This window comes from Falco cherrug, chromosome 3 (genome assembly GCF_023634085.1).
Source record: "Falco cherrug isolate bFalChe1 chromosome 3, bFalChe1.pri, whole genome shotgun sequence".
Taxonomy (NCBI): Eukaryota; Metazoa; Chordata; class Aves; order Falconiformes; family Falconidae; genus Falco; species Falco cherrug.
In genome coordinates, this window is record NC_073699.1 from 44,556,105 (window position 1) to 44,583,773 (window position 27,669).

The 27,669-nt window shown below is 40.2% G+C and overlaps 1 protein-coding gene across 3 annotated transcripts in view; it reads left to right on the top strand.

The window, feature by feature from the left end:
- LOC102060263 (cytochrome P450 7B1) overlaps positions 1–27,669 on the top strand; it is a 126,152-nt gene that overhangs the window by 76,915 nt on the left and 21,568 nt on the right. Inside the window, exons 1-2 of one of the 3 annotated variants that reach the window (XM_027811094.2) lie at positions 20,166–20,254; positions 26,892–27,028. In XM_027811094.2, the coding sequence (XP_027666895.2) occupies positions 20,181–20,254; positions 26,892–27,028 (211 nt within the window). In that variant the 5' untranslated portion in view covers positions 20,166–20,180. Of the gene's footprint in view, positions 1–20,165; positions 20,255–23,582; positions 23,609–26,891; positions 27,029–27,669 lie in introns of those variants that run through there. The other 2 variants (XM_027811093.2, XM_055704500.1) reach the window with 2 other exon arrangements.

Below are 27,669 nucleotides of genomic sequence, written 5' to 3' on the forward strand. Positions count from 1 at the left end.
AGTTGAGGGGGATGCAAAATGGCACAGCCTGAAGATGTTCTTGTTCATTCAGCTAACTCCTTTTTGATGTGATACCTACTGGCAGGGTTGTGTGGTGAATTCAACTTCTTTGACAGCCATCAGCCCCACTGACCAGTAGTTTCAGTTTTTGTAGTTAGGGGAAAGATGAGAAAAAATATTTCCATAATTTAGATATTTTTTTTCAGCTGCTGGATCGAAAGCCCCTGCCAACAGCTATCTAAATCAACACCATGCCAACATGTTCTGTAGTCCGAAGGTCACTCAAACATCTGGCCCCACAGTCTTGTTCTTTAAGGTTTGTCACTGGGCAGCATCTGTTTATAGATTCTTTCTCAACCTCTCTTTGATCACTTTGACAGCAAAAAGAAGCTTCTATCACCCTTGATGTGTTAAGATAAAAATATCAGGAACGTCGGACTGTTGTAAAATTTGGTGCAATTTCATATAATACTATATCTGCACTTTTAGTTTCTCAAGGTTGATTTTTTTTTTCTTGGCTGAGTTAGAAGGAATTATGTAGTAGTCTCTGCTGTTGAAATTTAAAAAAAATATTGTCAGAGCTGATATGTTCAGTGGGAATGTGAAAATGACTACACTAAGCAGGTCTTGCCCAGCTGAGCTTGGTCAGCATTTAAAAAAAAAAAAAGTTTGGAAAGTGAGCAGAGACTGCATATTTAGCTCTGGTCTATTTTGAGTAGCGTGTTATCTAACTCTCTCTAGTATGTCTGTCCTATGTACTCCTCCAAAGAGTTACCTGTTTCATAAAGGTTTATATATGCTGCTATGTCTTTAGATATTTCTCTTCTAAATAATCATGGGGGAAAATGGAAATGTCATTGCTTCCCTGTTTCTGTTTACTTACTTTCGATTTAAGTTTTAGATCTACCATTTCAAAACAATGTGGAACTTCTTGCTTTATCCTGGACAAGAATTAATAGTCTCTCTTCACCCTGGTCTTTTGCTTTAAAATAACACTTGGTAGTCTTTGACAGTGTTAGTTGTCATATTTATGAATGTTACTGAAGTCTAGTTTGTACTGTTACGGAAAAGATCTCAGGTGGCACGTTTTCTTATGGAGTCTTATGGTCCTATCCTCAGCAAAGACACTGTTGAAGATGCATAACCCAGGGACAGACACAGTCTGTAATATGAATGCAGAAAATTATGTGTATGTGGAACTAATTTTTGTTTATGCACTTCCAGAGTTTGTGGCAAATGCTGCAGACAGTCCTGGAGTCCTTTGTAACTCCATGGAATTGGTGCGGCGTGGTGTCGGTTATTCAGGCCTACCCATTTTCAGCACAGAGAGGTCTCTGCACGAGAACTTATTTAAGTGTACACGTAAAGGTGAAGGCGTGTACGTCTGCCATGGACAGTGACCTTTGTTCTGCAATGGTGGTTTTATTGATATATATCCGTTAGATACAAATGAGCCACGAACTCATTTCACCCAGGCTATGATAGCTAAAACTTTTGACCATCATCACCCAGTGTGAGAAAGGAACCATTTGTGAAAACTGGGAGCAGACACATCTTAGTTTGGCACTGTTTAGCTTTATAAAGTGGTACGGGAATGCGTATATCAAATGGCCCCAGTGAGGGGGCTACATCCCTGCTGTTCTCTCAAGTGCCATTGTCCTGGGCATTGGGTGCATGGAGCAGTCTCTTCCCAACCACGGGTAGTGTAACAAGAAAGGGACGCCTGAGTACTGTTGACAGATTGGAGCTTTAGTTTAAAACTCTGTTCCCCAAGAACACAGCTAAGCCATGAAGAGTTTTCGCAGTAGAGAAGGTAAATTTATACCCAGCACAGGGAGAGAAGAAAGTCAAAGGGTAGGTGCAGCCTCCTTCCCCACCAAACACCCCATCTCTGAAGGGCTCATAATGAAGAACTGAATCCTTACGGAACCATGTCCAGTAGCTTTGAGGGGCAATATGACATAGACATTTGATGAGATTTCTTCTTGTGTGAAAGAAGGGAAAGGTCAATATTCAGAGATATTTTCAGGAGGGAGTGGCAACGTTTTATTATAATCTAATATGCAAAGAAGGCCAAGTCTAAGACTGTAGATCTGAAATATACAGAGGGTAGGCGCTTCCATAGTAACTGTGAAAGAGATGTAGGCTTTGAATTTAAATTCCAGCTAGCACATTTAATAGTGTACAAACTGTTTAGGATAGATTACTTCAGAGTAATTCTGCCCAGAATCTTGCTTTTCATTAGAGCAGTGTTGTGAAATGGGTTGATTACATGATCCCGCATCTTCTCTGTACTCCTCCTATCTCTTACTTCGTGCCATGTTTTCCTTGCAGTTTCTTTTCTTGCGTAATCTTTCAAGTACACTTGGAAATATGATCCGTACTCCTTTTCCTGTACCTTACTGCTTTTAACTGTATAATGTTTAATCCCTGTCTCCTTGTCTTTCCTCCTTTCACTCTTCCTCCCTTTGTAGCAACGTTTTATCTATTCTCTTTGTCTACTCTCATAAAATGTCGTTGCTGAAGGGCTGAATTAGTGGCAAGAAGTCATAGTCCTCTCCATTCATTTATAGACAGTATTTGACTCAGGAGATGTCTCAGATGAAGGAGACAATATAAGAAAGCAAAGACTATTGGGTGGGAATATTGCCCTATAATATTTTTGTAGACAGCTGCAGTCACTATCACCTGCAAGAATCAGAAGGTTTCGTCCCTAGTATTAGTGCTAGCATCAGAAAGACATAGGTGCATTCTGAGAAAAATAAAGCAGATTTGGACATCAGAATCCTCACTGTATCCTCTGAGGTGGGTTGTGGATAGTCCTTGGAGGTGGTACAGGTGTGAGCAGCAGAAAGGCTGCATGTTAGCACTGATTGCACTGAAAGGTCATATTGGCTGGAACTAATAGTCTGTCATTATATAACCCACAAGTTGCTTATTTTTAAGATGAACAAGTAAGTATTCACACACAAACTCTCCAGGAATACAAAGACCTGAAAGAAAGGAAAGAATCAGATAAATCTTGCATATGGCTTGAATAAGGTTAAAACTTCAGTCAGAACTTCAACTGATGAAGTAAAAAGCTACATAAGAATGAGTTTATAAAAAAAATAACATTGTGAGCAGTGCAGTGAGGACACATGTGAAGCAGTACAGTTTTAATACTGTGTCTGTGAGATGAGACCTCTTCTTCGCTAGCTGCAAAAAACCATACATTGGCTTGCATGTTTTTATCTAGTATTTTTCTTTTGCAAGTAAATTTTAATGATCTATTAATACAGAACGGGCAAGCATTTGGTCTAGGGGTATATCTGAATGAAGACTATATATTCTTTTATGTCTGTTTCTGGCTTCCTTCCTTTCCTCCCCAAGTCAGAAGCCTGATTTATTAACATTTTGTGGTTTTCATTTTATGTTTAGAAGTCAGAATGGTCAAGATGAGACTAACAGCTTCCCTAGCTGGGTTCTGTGTCGACTCCAGGGGCAGCAGCGGGTGCGTGCCAGGGAGTGCACGGCAGGAGAAGTATGCACAGACACATGCCTTTTGCCTCTTCCAGATTATTCAAATCTGTGACTCAGGTGTTTTCTGGATTATGAGCAGTATTTTATTTTTTTTTTTAGACTTTCCATCCATGGATTTTGCTAATTGTTTGGTTAACATTTCAAACTTCTAGTTCCTACAGTATGGTTTCCACAGACACCCTGCCAGGCTTTAGTTAAAGGACAGCCCTTTAAAGCCTATGAGATCTGGACCAAGTTGATTACAACAATATTGCCTTCTTGTACCCTGAAGTTCAGCATTTTTATTTCTCTTGTTTTCTGGCCCTTGCTAGATCTTTGAGTGACTCCAAAATCTATTCCTTTCTTTTTTAGCATGATGAATGCTAAAACCACTGTTTCATTCTTCATCCTGTTCTCCTTTCTCTTTCTCCCCTTCCCAGGAAATTATCTCAGGCATCTCTGCCCAGCTGGCTGGTTGGGAAGGTGTCTGCTGTGCTTTCACTCAGAGAAGGGACCCACTAGCTGACCACTGGGTGTTGCAGGCGCATCATGGATGGAGCCAGTGCAACCACCAAGCATGCCTCCACTCAGCCACAATGTCAAGCTGGGCAGGGGAGATGAGCATCCTACCAACCCAGGACTGAGGATGTTCTGATGGTTAGAAAACTGGCATTTTACTGGGATTATCGGCTCCATTCTTGAGTCAAAAATAGCTTCTAATTAAGAACACGGGCCTTTAATATGTCAGTGATGTCTTTAAAATGAGATGCAGGCATTGCTCTGTGTTTTCTGGGAGCAGGGAGCACAACTTGTTTAAAGCCCCTAGGAGGACATCCCTGACTCACTAGCTAGCTGTAAGGCAGAGTTGAACTGATGGCTGATGTTTGTTTTCTGTGATGAAACTTCCCATAGATGATATTGAAGGCTGAAGAGCCTTTCCAAGGCAGACTGGAAACATAAAATATTTTATGTAAACAAATAAGTGGACTGAATGCTGTACAAAACAGCATATTACAGAGGCTGTAAGTATTTTGCCACATTTCCTACACAAACAACTAGACTCATAACCATTTATGCCACCTGTAATTAAAAATTAGATAATCCCAGCAATTTGAGAAAGTCTTATATGATTAATATCCATTTCCTAGTTGCTTGCTGCAGTGAAAGATAATTAATTGTAAAGACATTTTTAGAAGCAATGCAATAATCTTCTCTAACCAAAAGCAAATGTTTAAAAAGTAAGAAAATTGATAATGCAATTAATTATGTGGATATTACAATAATCTAACCTCCTTGGTAGAAAGTTGGTGCCTAGGGACAGTATTATCCACACATTAAATTGAAATGAACAATAACATTCTCTTTATCATTACAGCCTAGGAAATGGCAGATGTAACGTAGCTGCAGCCCTACAGACTTGCTTAGGTTGAGATTTCCAAGCAGTTCCTGAAGATGTGGGTCTGTGTTCATGGGTAGATACAGAAGGTCTGTCTCTATATATCCTGAAAGGATGCTTCAGCTAGAGATTTTAAGACTTGCCCTAAATGTATTCATAGGCTTTACTTTGTAACAATGCTCCCAGATTTCACTTGTAGATTTGTATCTAGGTGATGGGTTAATGATGCTGTGTCCACCTCCTTTGGAGCTTTAACCTGTGTTTTAAATACATTAACTCCGCAAGTAAGCATTCTTTGAATTAATTTTTGTTAATTGTAAACATTATATTTCAAACTTGGCCATACTATTTCCAAAACAAACCTTAATGGAAACCTAAGGAAACAATAAACATAAACACTTAATTTTTAAAAAGCTCATTTACAAGAAAATAGATAAAATATATTGTTGATAGTAGATATGGAAAATAACACAGAGTTACTGCAAGCTGTTGTGCTGAACATTTTCTTGAAGGACTGTAAACTCTTAACCAATCGGGTATATGGTTATAATTTACCTACAGTATTTTGCTAATATTACAGATGGCAGTAGAAGCTCAAGATTCAATTACTTATCTGATATTCAATTAGACTTCAACAGGTTGCTTATAACAAGAAAACGAGCATAAGTCATATCAGTGGTAACAGTAAAATGATAATGCACAAGTAGGTAAAATACAAAACTGATAGTAACAAAAATGGCAGGAACTTAGCTCTGTATAGGTGTGTGTAATAATGTTATGTTTTTATATATAATGTGAATGTATGCTTGGAGAGAGGTCAATATGAGCTTTATTAGTAAAAATGAAGAAAACAGATCTGTTGCATGTAGTAGGAAAAAGTTTGCCTGAAATATAGAAAGGTAAAAGGAAGTTTTTGTGGTTGATATGTTGGGTTTTGATTTATTTGTGTGTGTACAGACATATATTTCTCTGATCATAAGTAGTCTTTGCAGCAAACCATGAAGTGTCTGCTGTGTGATTCTCTTTCATATGGAGAATCAATGTGCCGTTCAGAGGAAGAGTATCATGTGCCAGCTTGTGCCCTGTTACTGGGATGTGGAGCAGCAGAGGCTCAAAAGCTGAAGACAACGTGAAGAAGTGGAGATTTACTAAATAGTTGCTCTGTAAGAGCTTTGCTGTGTAAGTTTTGAACTTGGTATCTGATTTCTGTTGCCTTCCAGCTGACTTCATGTTGTGGCACACACAGTATCTCCTGGGCTATGCCTTTACCAAGGGGAAATCTGGATTGGGAGGAGCTCCTGTGGGTTTCAGCAGGTATTTGTCAAGAGAACCCATGATTCTCCTTGTTATAGTTGAAATGGGGCTCAAACAAAAAAGGGTCATTTTTTAACCCTTATTTGGAAACTGTCCCAGATTCCTGGATTAAGTGAATTACATCAAGCTTGTTCTTACTTTCTTTTAAGGTCACTGTGTGGCCTGGCTCTTGGCTTGAGTCAAGATGACTTGAGCGAGCAGAGCTGTAGCAAGACTTGGCACTGTGGGCGGAGTCCATGTTTCACACAGTGCTGTCCATCAGTTCAATAAGGAGGTCATCACCTGCAGCAGGTGGTTCAGAGGTAGCTACGTGTCATCTTTTCCTTATAAACACACTTATAGCAAGAAGTCTTCGAGCTACCCAAGCATCAAATCACATGGAAATAAAACTGAACCCAACAAAAAACCTCAACAACAACAGAAAAACTCACCTTTGGACATTTAGATCCGTAATCTGTAAATAGTTGTGCACTTAATCCTACAGTGTGGTTGAATTAAGCATTTGCTTGTGTTCTGCAGGGTTTGGAGCCATATATTGCATAGTGCCTAAATTTGTTGCTGGCATGTTAAGACCACGATATTGTAATGTACGTGTCCTGAATTATATAATACTACTGAGCACCCTTTCTAATTTTCTTAATGCTGTGAGTCATTCGGCTTCTGGGCATTAGTTAAGTTGTTACATAGATGATTTCCCTCATAATTGTAGACAGTTTTGCTGCCTTGTTTTTCTCTTTTTCTTTGGCAAACAGGATTGTTTCACTAGTGGTAATAGAGTTGCCTGTTGCTATTGTGAGTTTAGCCAGCTGTGAAGCTGCACTTACATTTGTTATTACCCTGCACTTGGTTATGAAACGTAGCCTATTAATTATTTCACTAAAATGTAACCACTGGGCCCGATCCTGGGGGATACTCCACTTTCTCCTGCTGCTTTACATTTCCGTTCATTTTAATGGCAGTTCAGGCTGTTCCTTTATGTTTATGTGTAATTTCCCATGGCTGTCACTGCTTGTTCCTTCTAGATACTTCAGTCAATATTTTCCAGTGTTGATTAAATTCAGGTTTGTGCTTAGGACCTGTCATTGTAACTTCTAATCTCTTATTTCCCCCTGTTGATTAAATTGCGGTTTGTGCTTAGGACCTGTCATTGTAACTTCTAATCTCTTATTTCCCCCTGGATGCTATAGTTGAATATTGAGGTGTACAGCGATGGAGATCAGGGGTACAGTGCTTCTGATTCACTGTGGAGCAGCTTTCCAAAATAATACCCATCTTTAAGCATTAAAACATTTGACTTGCAACCCACCTTCACTGCTGCATTTGACATAATAGCTCCATTTTGATTTTTTTTCCTTTGGCTCTGATTGGTATTGCGATGGACTTGTTGGGAAGTTAATAGCTATCATGACAATTTTTATTTTCTAAATGAAACAATGCCCCCTGGTGCTCTAGGATTTGAGAGGTCTGATTTTACAGTTAAAATAAAAATAAAAATAAAACCAAATAAAATCTTTTCAGACAGATACTTCTTGTCCCTAAATCTGCCAGCTACCACTCAAATGCTGTCACTGTCACTCACAGGGGATGGGGAAGAAGACTGTCAGCACTGAGCAACAAAGAGAACTCACAAGGAGAGTAACAGGGAATAAAACCACACTTGAAAAGAGACGCACATTGATTAGGCAGGGTAAAGGCAAATTGCAGAAGAGAAAAATAAAATTAAAGGGTCAAGACAAGAAACAGTCTAATGAAAGGAACAGTCAGAGAAAAGTAAAATTAAAACTGTCTGCTTAATGAAATGTAAAATCTAGATGGTGATAGAGAAGAAGCAATAATATTAAAAAATGGAAGTACTTTTTTATAAAAAGATTGAATTTGTTAAAGGTATTACAGAAGAAGAGGACAAAGAGGGTAAGTGTGAAAAATATGCAATCAAGAGCATTAAATTAAAATGGCAAATCTACAAAGGAAGAGAACACAGAAGCTATAAATTAAGTGCATGAATACTACAGAAATTAGTAGAATAAATGTAGTGTGATATTTTCTGTACACTAACAAAATAGATTATCAATGCAGGAATTTAAACTGAAGTCCCTCCAGAGTAAAAATATACGCAAAGCTGATAAGCAATGAAATGAAACAGTTGATCTCTCTTCTGTCTAGACTATCACTCTCATTTGATTCTGTAAAAATTAGGACACTAAATTACAAAATTATTCCTGATGGGCACAGCACGCATGTGAACCACAAGAACATCGCTTGTCCTGTTTGCAGACAGCGTACTCCAGCGCAGCATGTCTTCTTGCAGCCTTGCAGCTGACGGGAGCCTCAGCTTTTGAAGACCAATCAACAGAGCAGAGACTGCTATGAATCACTATCTCAGATGGACTGTGGGGCTATGAACACTATCAGAGCTATCTGTAAAGCCAAAACAGACAGAAAAAATGAAGGCACAAGAAAGGCAAAGGAAACCACCCCATTGCTGCAGCTGCAGGATGTGTAAACAACCTGTGCTTTCAGGGTTTTTTTCAGTCACAGGCAAGGGTAAAATAGTACAGCTCAGAAGCAGGGATGTCTGAAAATGGCTTGAAGGTAGCTTTATATTCCCACAGTCCTGGAGCAGCAATGAGTCAGTCAAGTCCCTCACTGCAAGTTAGAATGGCCTGGAGGCTGCTCTAAATAATTCTGGCTGCCAGTGACCCTGCAACAGCAGAGAGGGATTGCTGGGGCATAGCAAAGTCTTGGCTGTACTTCTCTTCCTTTGGCCATGTCCTCTAGCCCAGCCACAGGAGCTGTTGGGAGGGGAGTGAGGGGGAATGGGGGGAAAAGAGAAGGGAAAGCATAGAAACGGCTGTGGTGCCTGTTCTGCTGGAAGACCTCTGCTTCTGCTATGGCTGGCAGAGGTCCAGTGGCTGACTGGTGGGAACTGATCCCAGCACAGGCAAGGGAAGTTCTGTGGCTGGGCAATGGCTGGGTGCACTGGTAGGGTTTATTTTCAATAATCTGCTTTTCAAAGGCATTTTTTGAGAGTTCTTCAGATTATGTAGAGTCCTCTTTCTCCAGGAATCTCATCATGATGGTGACTGGTATGTAGGTCCTACACGTTGGCAGGTGTTCATATTCTGTGACCGCCACAGTCAGTTTTGTTAGTGTACCAGTGTTAATCAGGTATTATCCTTTACACGGCATCATTTGGCCTAGCAATAGCAATATTTAAAGTAATGCTGCTATGGATTTATACCATTGAGTCTAGCTCTTGATTTCAATTGTTTTTTATCTACCTGCTCTTATAAACTAAGTGCATATCCCAGACTGGGAGAAAAACATGAGACTGTGATTGGATTTTTTCCTTTCTTTTTTTCTTTTAAGAAGAAAATTACAAAGAATATAAATGTCAAATATCAGCAATAATTTCTTGTTCAGTAATCCTAACTCCAGATAATTACATTTTAGATTTGGATGTTTTGATGCTGTTGTCAGTCACCTCTGAGGTGATCCTATATGTGATGGAAGCTGCAGTTAAGAGTGATGTGTTTCCAAATTCTTCATTAATGTCCCAATCTTGCTACTTCAGTGTGAGCAAAATGTTTGTGGCTTAGCAGATCATGGTGCTTTCCAAGCCAAGGGGCATACATTCTGGAACCTTATAAGTAGTAGACATCTCCTATCTTGCATATCTCTGCAGGCATGCAGAAACATATGTATAACCCGCACATCCAATGCAAAGGATACAGTTTATACATCCAGATCTATTTTAGTAAAAGTGTAAGGAGGTACCATCCCCACTGACTAAACCTCCATGAAGACAGAGACAGAAGGTCACAGACACAGCCACTCACTGCCTCTAGTTATTTGAGGCAAAGGGACGTGATCCCTTGACCAGCAAATTGTGTGAGAATGGTAGTTTGTAACTACAGGTGTGGTGTGCATGTGAGGAAGCAGAAATGCTAAAATCCATAATGAAATTTAATGCCATTGATACTGTAGCTTATAATGGCTTGGCTTCTTCTGATTATTTACAACAGAAGTTTTTAAAGGTAAAAGAAAGATGTATGTGTTGGTTGGATGTGTGTCAGCACTGGTTGACACATTCAGCAGCTGAGGACTGGATCTTCAGAGTGTAAATTCATTTAGCTCAGTTGATGCCAGGAGAGCTGTGTCAGGCTGCAGTACTTTAAGCTCTGTCCTGAGGACACCCAGTACCATCAGCAGGAACCTCTTACACAGGATCAGTGGAGTTCCTTGGAGAAGATTTGGTGCTTTCTTGCCAGGAGCTTCAGCACCGGCAGTGGTCCTGAAGATCTAGTGCTGCCAGAAGAGACACATAACCTCTGTCTGTTGCCTTTAATCACAAGTGAGGGGAAAACTGTTTCATGTTATTTTAGAGTCTGAAAACTGCTAACATTATAAATTGTTGAAGATCATCTGATATTGTGTCTTCTCCCTGGCCTTTTTAGGTAGTACAGATTGCAGCAATTAATGCTGGCATGTGGGAGATTGTTCCAGTCTCTTATCTGTGTCTATCCAAACACAAAGACCTTCCTACAATGGTGAGCATTTCATCCCATCCACACTATTGTCTTAAAAACACCTACCAGTTCACTAGGTTGAGCAGTCTTTGCAGCTAGTTCTGGTTCACAAAACAGAGGAATATTTATGGTAGCCTGGGGGAAGTGGTGAAAACTGGATTTTCTCTGCACTCCCAATTAATGCATAGGACAGTACCAGGGAATATTTCCAAATGTATTCCTTTCCATGGGAGAGCCCACTGAGCAGGTATCTTTGATTTAGCAGCAGGATGGAGCTGAAATCATGTCCTGACATGCAACCATTTTGGTTTATTTAATAGCTTAATTTTTCCTTGAGGATTGATGGCTTAGTCTGTCATTTATTTGTTTGAGATATTTTATGATCTGATGATTTCTCCTCACATATTTTAGTCAGGCATATTATGTATCATTGTTGCTTTATGTTTTCTATTACTGTGAATTAATTTTTCACACAGTATCTTCATTTAATTATATAATACAATCACGTGCATTTTGCATGAATAGGAAGAATCTGCTTTAATTTAGCCTTTATATATTTTCCTATCTTGGGTTTTCCAGTTAAAATTCCCAAGTTTTTTGTTTTAGCATAACAATAGTCATATTCATGGCTTCTTACATTATAACAAAAGCACTCAGATGTTATTTCATAGATTGACATAATCAGCTTTGTCTCTTAATTAGAAAAGAGAATAAAGCTGTTTAAGGGTGTCAATAAAATGACAGATGTATCATTAACAGAAGGCTACACTGGATCAGAATGGTGCAAGTGCTAGAAATCGAAATGTTAAATTTTTTTACTGATAACCTTTCATTTCTAATCTTCATTTTCTTAGGGTTTTTTCTAATTGAAAAATAATAAAGCCAAAGGTACATAATACAACATATAAATGGAACCATTTTTGTGATGGAGAACTTAAATTCCTTCTGTAAAAACTCAAGTTTATAACCAAAGTAGAGCTATAGATAGGAAAACCTGTTACTCAGGATTCCTGCCTACCCTCAGAACAAAATTCAGCATGGCCAATGCACAACCTTTGGCCATGCCTTTGATGCACTCCTCTCCATCCCTATGATGTCACCAATTGTTCATTAACAACAGGACAACATGTAGATTTTAATATGAAATTCAGGACATACCCCATACCTTTCTTCTCGGTTCAGCACACAACATGAAATCTTTTCATCATTAGCCTGAATAGTCAGGCTAGTGTTGACTTCAGTGAGTCCTTATTTTGCACATTTCTCCATCTGTTTATGATGCTGTTGATATCTACCCTTTGGTATAATGGAAGTCCATTGTACTTATAAGACACAGTGGCCTTCAGTTGGAACAAATAAAAGTTGCAGAATCTGACTGAATTCCAAATATTCAAATACTGGGACAATGGGAATTACATACTTTGGAATTCAGGCATACAGATGGAAATAAGATTGCAAGCTGCATCAATGATCTCTCTGAGGTGGCTTATGCCAACAGGGTCTGACGTCCAGGGCATGCACAAGACCCAACATCTCATATGAACTTTACTAGCAACCTGAGCTAGAGGATTTTCAGACTTCCTACAGATCCAACTATCTACTGGCAAGCAACATTGAGGTCCTTCTAGGAAGAAATCTGGGCTGTTGTGTCTGTCTGTTCAGCATCAGTTATATGACAAAATTTGAGGTGCAAATGGGCTAGCTGCCAGGTCAGTTTGCTAACCACACAAGAGAGCACCCCTGAGTGCACTCTAAAATACCTACACCTACAGCTTTCTGTACCAGATGAGTGGGTGTATAGCCAGCCTCAGAGGCATTTCAGCAAGGGGAATGATGAATGGATGAGGCACTTGGCCATGATCCCAAGTTTGCATCCATTTTTGCACAGTAATATTAACATGGATGAGGTGTCCTAACTCTGTCTCTTTCTCTGGCTGCATCCACTTTCTTTTCATTAGAACCTGTAAAGCTCATTATCTCCCCAATAGAAATGTTTAAAACTTTTAAGATTTCGTGAAGCTTTGACACTTCAATGAATTTTGTGTCCTGTGTATAGACAACTGCTTCAATTGTTGTTTGGGAATCAGCATTTAATTACGTGGGGCTTTAAAACAGGTGTAATAGTACTCCACTGGAACAGCTAGTTGGAAAATACTGAACATTGCTTTAACAAAATTATTAACTTTCGAATTCAAGCCTCTTACATAATTTACATTATTTACTTACATTAAGTAAAATGGAAATTATGGTTAACTGCACCAGGGAGTTTAGATCTACCCTTGAACTTAAGTAGGGAATTACTCGGTCGCTGATGCAAGTGGCCCCGGTCCCTGTACATCAACAGGGGAGCACTGTAGCATGGTGCCCAGCGGGTTCCCGAACAGGAGAACCTCAGAGGGAGCTGAGAGACCCACCAGGACCCCCCAGCTTGCACAGCAGCAGCTGATGGGACCCAGGCAGGGCCAGGGGCAATGGTGGCCAAGCCCCCCACACCTATAAGAGAAGCCCTTGGGGAGCACAAGCAACAAGGGCATGGCAATGCAGGTTGCACAGAAGGGCATGCAGGAGGGGCGCTGAAGCCCTGCCAGCTCAACCAGGGCGCAGCGGTACCCACCCAGCAGGGAGCCATGGCCTCTCTCAGCTCTGCACCCACCACAACTGACACAACTGCCCCGGCAGAGCACTGATGGCAACACGCTGCCAGCCAGGAGCCGGGCTGCCGGCTGTGCCCTGCTTTTATACCAGCACCAGCCGCAGCAGCGGGCACAGCTGTGGGAGTGTGCCTGGGGACAGGAGCCCCCACTTAGTGACAGAGCCCCGTGGGGGGTGGGGAGCACGAGGAGATCAGGGAGCGTGAGAGAGAGACGCACCACTGGGATCACCCCCTGCCCTCCCTCGGACAGGCAGGCAGGATGAATGATATGGAGAAATCTCTATCCTCTCTCCACCTGGCTGAGCACAGTGACTGAAGGAATAGGAGACAGTGGGACAAGTTCCTGCCCGGCACAGCGGGCCATCTTCTCTGTGCCTGCCCCACCAGCCCAGGTGCCTGTGCACAACGGGTATGAGGCTCTGCAAGTGGAACCCAACAATAGAGTACGATAGTTCATCTGACTTGGAGGTGTTGCTGAGGTTAAGCTGGCTTATGCCCTGCATCAAAACTACTTCCATAAAGAAAAAAAGGTGGGCTGTTGTCAGAGGAGATTCCCTTCTGAAGGGAACAGACAGCCCAGTGTGCAGACCAAACCCACTCAGGTGGGTCTGCTGCCTCCCTGGGGGCCAGGGTAAAGGTGTGAAGGGAAAGCTGCCTGCCTGGGTACAGCCCTCAGACCATTATCCAGTATTGATTTTTCACGTAGGCAGCAATGAAGTTGCAACAAGAAGTCCAAGGACAATCAAGAGAGACTTCAGGGCCTTGGGATGACTGGTTAAGGGATCGGGAGCACAAGTAGTGTTCTCCTCTAGCCTTCCAGTTGCAAGAAATGATGGGGAAGGAAAGAGAATGAGCCAGAAGCTCAATACCTGGCTCCGAGCCTGGTGTCCACAGCAGGATTGTGGGGTTTTTGATCATGGGTCAGTTTATATGACAGCAGGCCTGCTGGCAACAGATGGGGTACACCTGTCTCAAAGGGGAAAAGGGTCTTTGCACGGGATTCAGCAGGGCTTACTGAAAGCTTTAAACTAGGTTTGAAGGCGGAAAGGGATAAACCCAGGCTCACTAGAGGTAAGCCCCAGGTGCAGCACACCAATGTTTCAGGGATGGTGTGCTAGCTAGGTCCTTCAGTCTGCAGTCTCAGTGGAGGTAGGGGATGGAGATCCATGTGGCAGCAAGGACACAAGGCTTACTGATGTGTTAGAAACCATGGAAACACCCAAGAATGGTCACATAGGAATTAGGGCTTCTCCCCTCAAAAACATGGTGGGATCAATAGCCCAGCTGAATTGCATCTGCACCAATGCACACAGCATGGGCAACAAACAGGAGGAGCTGGAAGCCATCATGCAGCAGGAAAACTGTGATATAGTTGCCATCACAGAAACATAGTGGGATGACTCACACAACTGGAGTGCTGCAGTAGATGGCTAAAAACTCTTCGTAAGGGACAGGCAAAGGAAAGGCAGTGTGGTCACCCTGTATGTTAGGGACTGTTTTGATAGCGTAGGGCTTAATGGTGGTGATGATAAGGTTGAATGTCTATGGGTAAGAATCAGGGGAAAGGCCAACAAGGCAGATATCAGGGTGGGAGTCTGTTGTAGACCTCCCAACCAGGGTGAAGAGGCAGGTGAAATACACTATAAGCAGCTGGGGGAAGTCTCGTGATTGTAAGCTATTGTTCTCATGGGAGACTTCAACTTACCAGCTGTCTGCTGGAAATACAATACAGCAGAGAGGAAACAGTCTAGGAGGTTCCTGGAGCGTGCGGAAGATAACTTCCTGACACCGCTGGTGAGGAAGCCAACTAGGGAAGGCACCCTGGTGGGCCTGCTGTTTGCAACCAGGGAAGGACTTGTGGGCGATGTGGTGGTTGGAGGCTGTCACGGGCACAGCAATCACGCAATGATAGAGGTTTTGATTCTTGGGGAAGTAAGGAGGGGAGTCAGCAGAATGGCTGCCTTGGACTTCTGGAGGGCAGGCTTTGGCCTGGTCAGGAGCCTGGCTGACAGGGTCTCTTGGGAGGCAGTCCTGGAGGGCAGAGGAGTCCAGTGAGGCTGGGCATTCTTCAAGAAGGACATCTTAAAGGTGCAGGAGCAGGCCGTCCCCATGTGCCAAAAGCCTGGATTAAAGGAGGTTCAGGGGAGACCTTACCGCTCTCTATAACTACCTGGAAGGAGGTTGTAGCAAGGGGTGTGTCAGCCTCTTCTCCCAAGTAACAAGGCAAAGGACCAGAGGAAATGGCCTCAAGTTGTGCCAGGGGAGGTTTAGACTGGATATTAGGAAAAAACTCTTCACTGAAAGGGTTGTCAGGCACTGGAACAGGCTGCCCAGGGAAGTGGTTGAGTCACCATCCCTGGAGCTATTTAAAATATGTGTAGACATGGCACTTAGATACACGTTTTGGTGGTGGACTTGGCAGTGCTGGGTTAACAGCTGCGCTTGGTGATCTTAGAGGTCTTTTCCAACCTAAACAATTCTATAATAATATGAAATTTTGGAATTGGACAATATCTGTTTTTAAAAGAAAAATAAAGGATAATGTATTTCAGCAAATCTAGGACAGGCAAGTCTTGGACTTTTTAGAAAGATGATCTTTTATAAGCCAGGTTTTATTTTGTGTGGGAAACAACTTAGGAAAACAATTAAACAAGTATTCATTTTCAATTGTAATGACTCTGATTACAGTCCCCAAGTTGACATATACTCAATTTAATTAAAAAAAATTGAGAATTGTATTTGTATTTTCTACTTCATCTTTCACAGCAGAGGGATTTAGAACATGTTCAGATCTACAATGTCCCAGTTACTGTTCCATCTTATGATCTTCAGTTAATAGTATTTTACTTTCCATGACTGCAGAATGAAAATGTATTCTTGATTTACCTAAAACTGAAATTAGTTAGGTTACCTAAAACCAACACGGATGTTGTACATTCCAGAGGACTCACTACAAATACAAGGCTGGGAGCTACACTTAGAGTTAACCTTTATGCCCTTAAACACAATAGAGTTTACATAAATATTTAAGGACAGCCACAGAGCAATTGAAGGAATATATTTTCCAAGCATCAGACTATTGTTTTTAGGCAATACACTGAAGCTCTTAGATTAATAGATACTATATCTGTTGCGGGCTCAGCAGATTTTTGGGCTCAGGAGAGGGAAAAGCAGATGGGAGTACCCCAAGGGGGAGGTTGGACAGAGATTGCCTGTGAGACGCACAACCCACAGCCCAGCTCGCAGGGTGCCTGCATGGGTTGTGGGTGGCTGTGGGCTGCTCCACAAATCCACCCAGGGAGGAGAGGGCACAACCATCCCTCTTGTTAGTCCTTTCAGCATCCTAGGAAAAGCTGTGGGCATACAGAAAGGCTGCAACTGTCTTCATTCTGATATTTGCTAAATAAAATTGAGGAGCAGCTGTTTTGTGGGAAATATATTTTAAATATATTTTTTTTTAATCCTTAAAAATAAAAATGTTTTAAGATACTTCAGAATTTCCCTTATAATGAGAGGTCTGCTTTCAGGCTAGTCCTACCCAGGAATGCTCAGTAAAATACTGCACTTCATATTTGCTCACTTCAGACTAGATGCTCCATCCTGTTGGTGTTACATAGCATGTAACATGAATTATAGAAGGGTGCTGCTCATGTGCATGGTAATGTGAAAAGTATCACCACTCAGCCCTAGTAAAATAAATTTGCAAGTAATCAGGTTTGTTGCTCCCTAATTGTGGCAGCTTGTTAAGGCAGGGACAGTACTTATCCAGCTATGAACTATGAGAAAGTCTGGCTTGAAAAAGACCCGTGTGTGCTATTGCAGGCAGGGGCAGAGCCAGAGCAGAGCTCAGGGAAAAAGGAGAAGAAAGGGCACAAATGAAATGGAAAACAGAGGGGGGGAGTTTTGGAAGATGAGGGATGTGAGGAAAGAGCACAGAAGCACATCTAGGAAGAGGGAAGAAAAAGAGAAAGTTGTTGCAACTAGTGAGGAGCAAAAGACTGAGAGCACAGATTGCAACATGCATTTTTCTAAAATAAATCACCTGTAGTTTCTGCTGAGAGAACAAAATCAGTTCAGACGGAGAAACTGATATGTTAATATAGGCCGGTGGCCCAAGGAGATGAAGCAAGAGAGAATGAATGTGTAATGGAAAGTCTGGTTACAAAACTCTCTTAATATGTGCAATAGACTTCCAGTAGCACTGGAAGGAAAAGAGGGAAAACAAGGATCTGGGAAGCAAATATGTGTAATAATTTGAAAGGGAGGAAGACCTACTAAATGTATATTCATCTCACAAACATTAAGGCTTTTGAAACGTTCACCTCTACTATATTCAGTTGCTATTTTCCTGTGATATATGCATTAGTGCCAGGATTAGCCACCTTCTCTCAGTATACAATTCCAACTTCAAGCTGTATTTACAAATAAGTGAACTAAGTAAGGTACTTGGGGTAGTTCCATATTTATTCAGCTATTCAGACTATACTTTGGACTTTTTCAATACATTTTTGAGCAAAACATGTATGTCCTGACTGTTCATTCTGTGATACGATTCATGAAATGTCTGACATACGAAGCTCTTGGGGGAGAGGAGGGAAATTGCTTGCAGATCGCCATGTTCTTCTGTGCTTCCACTTGGGGAATGCATGGCCATAACTGTGGGAGTCACAAAATCATTAATTAAAAACTTCATAGCTGTGTTGCATCCTTTTTTAAAGATAAAATGCAGAATATTTTATCCATCTAAAGCTATGTGCATGCAGATTTTAAGACAGAGTGAGTGGCCCCGTTTTTCTCATTAAACTAATTACCTCCATAAATCAGGAGTGGGCTGCTGGTATTTGAAAATCCTGTGCATGGTAGACAGAGCAAGGGAGAGAACAGGTTTCTGCGGTGTTCTGTTATTGCCCTATAACAGTATATAATGCACTCGGGTCAAAAGGGTGGTGCTGATACAATACCACCATGGCTGTAACATCAGAATTTTACAGCAATAAAATTAAATACTGCAATAAAACTAAAAGTTTGTGTTACCATTAAAAAAAATTTGCCACACTACTCAATTTTTCCCATGGTGAAATTACTCTGTTTGCATATATGCATATATAGAAATAAGTATGCTTATAATCACATAATCTGTGTTCATAAATGCATGTACACACACAGAGCTATGCATTCCATGTGAATTGTGCCCACTTCTTGAAAATGGCTAATACTCCCTGGAAGGGGAAATGGAGAGAGGGAGTGATTTGATCAATACTAGTCAATCTCACAAACAGATCAATTTTGCAATGAACAGTGTAGACATACACTGTAGAGAAGCTGTTCTTATCTTCAAGACAGGTGACAATAGATGAGTATAGACAGACAGGAGAGCATGGTGGGGAAACTGGGCAAGACCCACCAGCAGCCTTGTGCATCCTCTGTGCCAGTGCAGTATGTATGTGGTCCACAGTGGTGACAGCGGTGGTGAGGATTCAAGAAGGGATTTGACGGAGAATGAACTGGAAGTGAAACCTAGTGGACAATATTTGGACTAAGACTATGTTGCAGAAGATTAAAGCAGAGGCTCCCCAGATCTGAACAGGAGCTTGGTTTGAGAAGAAAGTTAACAGTGAGTGAGCGAAGGGGCTCAATGGTGGTGGCAGGTCCATGGACACATCCCAAGAGGGATGGGCAGCCAGGCTGGAAGTACACAGAGGGATCATGAGAAGGAGAAAAAAGTTTGCAGATGAGTGGGCCGGGAAAACTGACATAAAAAAAACAAATGTGGGAAGAGACATGACAACTAGGGAAATGCAAGGGAGTCATCCTCGCTGTCTATCTGAGTGAGCAACTCTTAACTTATCTGTATCATTAATAAAGACCAGTCCTTCCAAAAAGCCCTTTCACTCCTTTTCTCTCTAGTGGTTATAGAGAACTTAAAAGATGTCCACCTTAACCAAGATACCAAACTTTTGGACAGCTCAGTTACATGAAATGAAAAGTCTATTTTCTTTACCCTTTTTGTTCTGATGGACATCTGCATTTTTTTAGCATTCATACAGTTTTATAGGAAATAATATTTTTATAATTTTTTTTTACTTCTGAAATTATATACTACATACAAAATACAGTTACTGCACACCTGCACACAGAAGTGGCAATATCTTTCCATCTAACATTCTCCTCTCTTTCCTTGTTACCAGGGTTTTTTAAACATGATAATGTCCCATCACTGTTTCTGAGATTTCCTGAATTTATTTGTTTGCTCTTTATTACGTAAGGAACGATTTCTGCCTGTTTGAATACATTTCTGTGGGGAGTGCTGACATTCTTATCCACACTTCACTTGTCATTTCTAGGCCAGGCGGTTAATATGATTTCCTACTATGAGCTACTTACTGCGTACAGTTTTAACATGTGTTGCAGCAAGGCAGTATATTGAAGTGCAGAAATGGCTTATGAAAGAGATGAATATTAGGCGAGAGTCATTGGGTTCTCTTAGGTAAAGTCAGTTAATATGCAGCATAAATATGTTCCTGATAGTGGTAAAAGGGAATACTGGTGGACTTCCATTTTCTGATCCCATCCTTCTATTATGAATACAGGAGAAAAAAATGTTTATTTTTGTGGATAATACCAAAAAAGGAGCGGCTGCAAGTCTGCAGAAGAGGGATTAGTGTTCCAAATGGCGAACTGGAAAACACAGAGGACTAATCAACAGCATCTGGACAGGAGCACGATCTTTTCTCTGGGAATAGGCTGAGGGCTGTAATGGTTCCCAAGATGGATTTTTATCAACACGATGGTGACTTTGCACAGAAAGCCGAGGTTGTGCTGGGAGGCAAAGCCAGGAGTGTCGCCCTCAAGATGGAAGAGGTAATTGCTCTGGTGCGCTCAGTGCAGGACACTGCCATAGAGGAAAGTGTGGGCTAACATTAGAAAATCAAGAAAGGAGTGACATTAAGTATGTAGAGGTCTCAAAAATAGGTATGAGGAAATACTGGAAGAAGTTGAGGCTGTTTAACCTAAAGAAGAGTAAGGGAAAACATGATCAGTACCTTTAAATACATTAAGTGCTCCTGCAGAAGTGAAGGAAATAATTGATTCTTTTATCCTTTGCAGGCAGAATGAGAAGCAGTGGGCTTGAGGTACGACGTGAAGATAGATGTTAGATGTAAGGAGAAACTTTCTGATAATAAGGACAGATTGCTGGGGGAGACTGTAGAGACTCTGTTACTGGGTATCTTCAAGAACAGCATAGACAAATATGAGGGAAGATACAGGTGCACAGCACCCTACCTGGGATACAAGGCATGGTATAAGTAACATCTTGTCATCCCTTCCTAGCCTATTTTTCTTTGATTAAAGCTGAATTAAGAAAGGAAAAGCCCTGGGCTGGACAAGTGATCTCAAATGTGAAATGAGATAGAATAACCTTGGGCTTAGTCAGGAGCAGTCTTGAGTAGTCATGGCTGCTCTCACTGTTCTCACCCAGAGCAGAAACAAAGTAGGATTTCAAGGGTGCAGCCGTAAGCACTGAATTTATATTGATTCTTAGTATTGCTGAATTATTGCCACATTGGTCAGGTCTTGTTTCTGCTGTAACTCCTGCCCCAGCTGTTATGAAACTTTACATTACATTTTGTGTAGGACCTCTCTGGGAATTTTCAGCCTCTAATAAAACCTGAGTCAAAAGGGCTTTTTCAGTGGGTTTATATTTTAAAACTGTTCAGATTACTTTTCCACAATGGTACTTACTTGCCTTTTGGCTTTTTAGGCAATATCCCAACCAGTCACTAAAGGTAGTGGTTGAATTTATGCATGTGTCCTTCAACACACAAGTGTAAAAAGTTGGTACATACAATGTCAACCTACAATTGTTGAGATAATTTAGCCTGAAAAACTGCAAAGGAGTAAGATCTCCTAGAGAGCAATATTTCAGGGCTATTGAATGAGTTGTTGAGCATCAGTGTTTTTTGGATATTTGGGGATGACCCAAATGAAATTACTGGAAGAGAGAAAAAGAAGGTGCTGCTGTGTTGAACGGATCACAACACAGGTTAGAGATCCTACCAAAAAAAACTTGTATGCTTTTACAGAAAAAAAAAAAATCTTTTTATTAAAATCCCAGAAGTTCTTGACATGAAAAACTTTCAACAAAAGGATTGCATTTTTCTGTAAAAAATCACTGTAAAAATTCACTGGCTGGTTGGGGTTTTTTCATCACCATTTCTTCCAGTTTGTTTCACAATACCACTAGACTCTGTCTTTGCTGTACTGCTCTTTTTGGGAGCATAGAGAAACTCTTCTCTCCTTGGTATGCTCAAAAGTGCATCTGCTACTTTTTCCTGAGGTTTGTTTTATGAGTGATCCAGTTTATTAGGCAAATGTATAGGTGGCAGGCAGCAGTGTGAGGTTTTTCCATTCTGAGGCTCTTGTTTCTTCTTCACCGAGTCAATCCATGTCTGCATCTGTCTGTCAAGACTTGGCCTGATGCATCCATTTACGCCCTGTAAGCCTCCAAATAGTGATCAGATAGGAGTGGCATCTGGTCCGTACCTCCGTAGGAGGTATGTAAGCTGAGAATTCAAAGGTAGAAGGCTGTATATTGCTAAAACTGTCCTCTGGCTTCTTCTGCAGGGAACACTTTTTCATACTGCATGTACTGAGCCTGGAAACTGGAGCTCTAGGAGATCACTGAGGCAGATAATCTGGATGGGGTATTTAAGGCATGCAAAATTTGACAATTATCAAAAAAAATGTGTTGTGGGAAAATGTGGGAAGATAGTATTTTCTTCTGTCCTCATAGATACAAAATACCTAATGTTCTGAGCAGGTCTGAGGGGGAAACTTACTGCTAAATTAAAAATACAGGAAGGTAGACTTACTGGCTTTCTCCTGTCCTAAGTTTCTTTTGTTCTCTCTCTCATAATACAAGACGACACTCCAGACACCACGTTTCTGGGGATTACCTTTCTTGGGATTGAAGCCTTTGGCCTCATTCTTTTCCTCACAGTTAAGAGTGTTCATAAGCTCCTGGAAAGACACTGTCTGTCATGTCTTGTTGCTTAAATATTGTGATCGAGCCTGTGAATAATCTCAAACTGCTTTGACATGTCCATAATAGCTTTTGTTCTCCTTCTGTACCTATCCATTTCCATTCCTTAAAGTCCTCCAGCACGGAGTGTTCCAGCTTGGATGTGGTATGTGGTGTTTGACCACAGATGCTATAGGAAAATCAGACCGATACCTTTAATGTTTGTGGATGGTGACAATGGCTTGGAAAGTGAAAATGACCCCTCTGTGGCAAATGATACTGTTAGACCCTTTTCTCCCCGGCTTGTGAGTTTTATTCACCCTTTGGTGAAAGTTGTTGAGAAGCGGTCAGCTGAACCAGCGGTACCCTGCAGAGTGACATGTTCACATAGGGCTTTTTCAGCTGTGCTGTGTGCAGTGAAGGCTGTGTTAACACCAGATGCCAATCATACACCACCAGTGGATTTGCAAGATTATAGGACAGGAAAAAAGATGAAGGTTAAGCACAGGGCACAATAGAGATTACTTATGGTAATGAATTGTATAATTTTTCTAGACAGATCTGGATTAATGTTTATCCCAGGCAAGAGATTACTGTATGTCTGATTCTAGTTGTAAACAGACATTATTAAACAGAAGGTTTATGTTCATGAAATGCGACTATGGGTGTTAAAGCACTTATGATTTATTATGTGCAAAGAGAAAAATTAACCTGTTCATCTGCTATAGTACGAGATGCGCTGTGGATTTTTGCATAATTTGGAAGGCATCTGCTCCTTTGGAATACAAATAACCAGTGAAATGAGAAGGATTCTCGTCTCATTTACACTGATCCAATGCCCTACACTGCAGTGATGTTGAAATGGTGTAACCAGCAAAAGAATAGTCTTGTGTGCTTTTGTAAAGCAATAACACTTCTATAAGATGTAATGCTGCCAAAGTCTGTTTTCTTGTGAATCTTAAGGGTGTTTTCTCTGTAATTGAATAAAAAAAATATTAATGTTCAGAGAGCTTAACAAATGATCTTATTTGGGTTTTTGAAATAATTCCCTTTCACTAATTGAAAACATAGTGTTTAGAGACCTTGAATTTCTTAAAAAAATATTTTTAATCTATTTTTCACATGATTTATGTTGCAGCCCATTTTTCTCCTGCTTTATTGTATCACTGCTGCTTAGCATAAATGAGGCATAGGTAAGATATCCACATTTTTTAATACTGCCTTACCTTAGTAGCTAAATAATCACACCTGAGTCAGTGACCTCTGTGTTTTGGGTGAGCTGAAAAATATCACCTTAAGAAAACTAAACAAACTCTAAAACTTTGCTTCTTTGATGGAGTAGACATTGCAACTTTATTACTTGCTAACATGAAAGTATCTTTTCACTGTGAAAGCAAAGAAAAAATACAGTTATCAGAGTCTGTTCTTTCTATTTATGGACTGTATTTGTAGCCAGCTGATTTTTGTATAATGCCATTTGAAATTATCCATTTAACAATGATGGATGATACAACTATGTTGCTTTCCCTCCACTTTGTAACTGATCCGTCTACTTATAGATTGCATTGGACATGTTGCTGATGCTTTATTTGTAAAATTCACTCACATGTGTGAGAAATTTGTCTGTTAAGTCTTACTGACTTCACAGAAGCTTCTCAGATAAGTAAAGATATCCCTGTATATAAGCAAAATTAGCCCAATCTGTAAAAAACATAGGCATGTGGAGCAAAAAGGCCTGGGAATATTACAAGGTATGTTACGTGAATTAGAATTTAAGCAATTACACTAGGTCTGAATAAAATGTAATCTGGTAAGATGTTCTGAATGCTTCAGTTAAAAAAAGTTGCAATCTTAAATTGCCATCAAAACTCTTCATATTGCTCTTCTATATTTCTTAGCTAATTTTTAGATTTTAGATTTAGTACAACAATATATAGTTTCATGAAAAAAAGAAACATTTGTAATATTTGCCTAATTATCAAATTTTACAATGGCTGTGAAGTGTGTGTCTGGTGTCCAAGTTCATAAACAAATCAATTAACCAGTAAAAGTCTCTGTGGGCTTTTTTAATCATTCAGTGTAGCATCTGAAGCTGATGAGAACTTCTGGAGGCACCCAGGATGTGGGTGAGAATCCTTCAGGAAGCCAGGGTGAGCTGCACTGCACTGCTTAAAAGTTAGTGCAGTGAAGCATTGTGTTTTGAGAGGCACTAAAATACACCCAGCACTCTTTTCTTTGCTGTGTGTTAGCAGACATCAATAAGTCATAGAGATGACCTCCATCTTCCAAAGAGAAGGAAAGCTAGAAATGAAGACACATTTCTGTTATCAGTCTGCTGTGGGTCGTAAGTTGAACTGGTGTTATATTTTCCTCTGAAAGCCGCGTAGCCTTGACACGGTGTTTAACAGTGTTAAGCTTATTGCTGCTGAGCTAAACATGTCTGAAGCGAACGATGACCCTCACGTCTTTGCGATAGCAAAATGTCTCCCTGATGTGATCCCACAGACTTGGAGCATTAAGTTAATTTTCCCCTGGATTTCTGAGCTGCCTTCTTTTTACCCAGTGGAGAGCTTGTGAAGAATACAGCTTCTGACCGAATGACAGAACATGGAGGATGAAATTAGATGCATTCAATTAGAAGATGACAAAAAGCCTATCTAAATATTTGTCAGGATGCTACTTACGAGGCATAGTGTCCAGCCCGGGAAGTGAAAGGCAGCCGCTCTCAGGACTTTATAGTCTGGAGGGCTGGGAAATGGGTAATTCATCCAGATTCTTTATGGGTTTGGAGGGGATAATTGAGGGTATCGAGTTGGCTGTTACAATTCCAGGGTTGGTGATCCCTCTTGTGTAATCTCAGATTAGTTCTTTTCTTGTATTCATTTAATACAGAATTAACCATTACAGAGTTTTCTGGACCACTTGAGTAAATATGTTGTTATTTGACCACTAGGATGGGTAATTTGATGGTTTATGGGAGGTACTGAAAAAAGAGGAGCTTTATCTTCTCCACAAAATAAAAAAAAAAACCACCTCAAAACAAACAAACAAACAAAATCCCAAAGCCACAAAACCAAAGAAACAAAAAAGCCAGAGCAAATGTGTCGGCTATGAGATTGTCGGGTTTGGACCAGAAGGTTTACTGCTTTTCCAGAGGGCAAAAGAATGTTCTTGAAAACTAATGTTCAGAATTAGTAGTCAGTTAAACAGAAAGAGATTGAGATCTGCAGCTTGGTTTGGCCACATCTGTTTATCTGTAAATTAAATCCATAGCAACTTTTAAAAGAAAGAGGATAAATCTCTGGCTCGTAATTTCTTGCTCGGAAAGTTTTAATTAGGAATATAAAAAATGTAAATACAGCATATCATGTTTACCTTTTTTTTTTTTTTTTCATTTCTGTTACCGCAGTTCAAGGGAGAATGTGACTATGATAGGGTTAATCCAGCTACATAAAAATCCATGCTGTGTATGATAGTAGTAAAGCTTGTGATCCCTTGATCTTTGATTAGATCCAAGCTAGTAAATATCTTGTGTTTAATCAGAATGAGTTGTTCTGCATGTAGTATAAGTCACCTTCACAGATGGGATGTAGCAGCAGAGTTGTTCACGAATATTTGTTTTAATCCTTTCCAGAGCAACCACGCTTTATGTTTCTTTGTTGTAAATCAGATTCAAGCAACTAAAGACCCACATGAAGGAGAGACATTTACTTGCAGTCAGGAATAGGACAGTGTGGAAATCTTTTTTCCTTTTTAATGAAAAATGTAACTTATTCGATTCTTAAAAGGTATTTTATACTATTCCATAAACATAACTAATACACCATAGCTGCTTTTTTAGACTAGGATGTAAATATCATTATCTAGAATTTCATGTTAAACTGTTCATACACGTTTCTAGCTCAGGAGACTATAAATACTCAGAGGCTAAGATTTATTGTGGTAAATGTTCTGCCTCTATTATTATTCTGTATTTTAAAGATATTTAGTTAGAATAGTAGCTGTTCTGTGTGCTGGTAAACTGAAATTCTTAAAACCTTATCTGTAAGGGTAGTTGTTTTGTGTGGTATGTCAGCGTCCTATTTACCTAAATCTGTCATAATTGCCTTCCGATACATCTTCCTCTGACACGCCAAATATTGAAAATGAGACAACTCTTTGCTGGGAGATTTTCTACCGAATGTCATTTTTCCGTGTTCATAACTTGATGGTAATAACTGGACGACCTGTAGTTAAATGCATCTCAATTTCTCTCACTTATTTTTCCTAATCACCACACAGAGCCTTCTGTGCTCAGAGGTGTGATTAGATTTAACCTGCCATCATATCTGAAGAACTTTCTGTACAACATATTATACACTGCAAGAATTATATATGTAAATGGTGGGACTAAGTGTAATATATACATAGATATAAAGATGAGTTGCCCTCATGGCAAAGTTAATTCCTGATTATTATTTTTTCTGTCTTTAACAGGAAGACTGGAGAGCCCCCGCTAATAAATGGCTGGATTCCTTACCTTGGGATGGCTTTGCTTTTTAGAAAAGATGCTTTCAAATTCTTACTGGATCAGCAAAAGAAACTTGGAGATATTTTCACTGTACATATTGCTGGTGAGAAATATTTTAGCATTTCTCTTAATTGTTTCCATCAGTGAAGTTAAATACTAATTCAGATGTTTAGTTGAGAATCTTCCATAACCAAAAACTTTTGCTTAGCATAGGCCGATAAAAATTACTTAAATTCACATGTATTGAATGCATAATAATTATCCATAGGATGTAATTATGAGCAAGGGGGTTTTATATACAGCTATAGGTCTGTATGCTTATTGACAGAATTTGTAGGCATGTAATGTATGAACATGGATTTTGCCAGCACGTTTAATTGTGTATTGGTTTTTTTTCCTAAAGAAGGGCAAACTAACATCATCTTGACACCGCACAGAAAAATATCAGATTAAATTTAGAAAACACTTCAGAAAAAAAGTGCAGAATATGTTCTCACACATTTTACAACTGGTTGACAGGAACACAAGGGAATGAATGACATATTGACTCAGTGATACAATCAGGACTGGAACACAGAAACTTCCTGTTGCCAGCCTCTTACTCTGATCATGCCTGCTGAAAATAACAATATAATAAAGTATGATATAACCTTGCTGTTTTCTGTATTTATAGCTGTACTACTACACTAGCTTGAATAGAAACATTTGAGTGATTTCACATAGACGCTTAACTGTAGAAGAAAA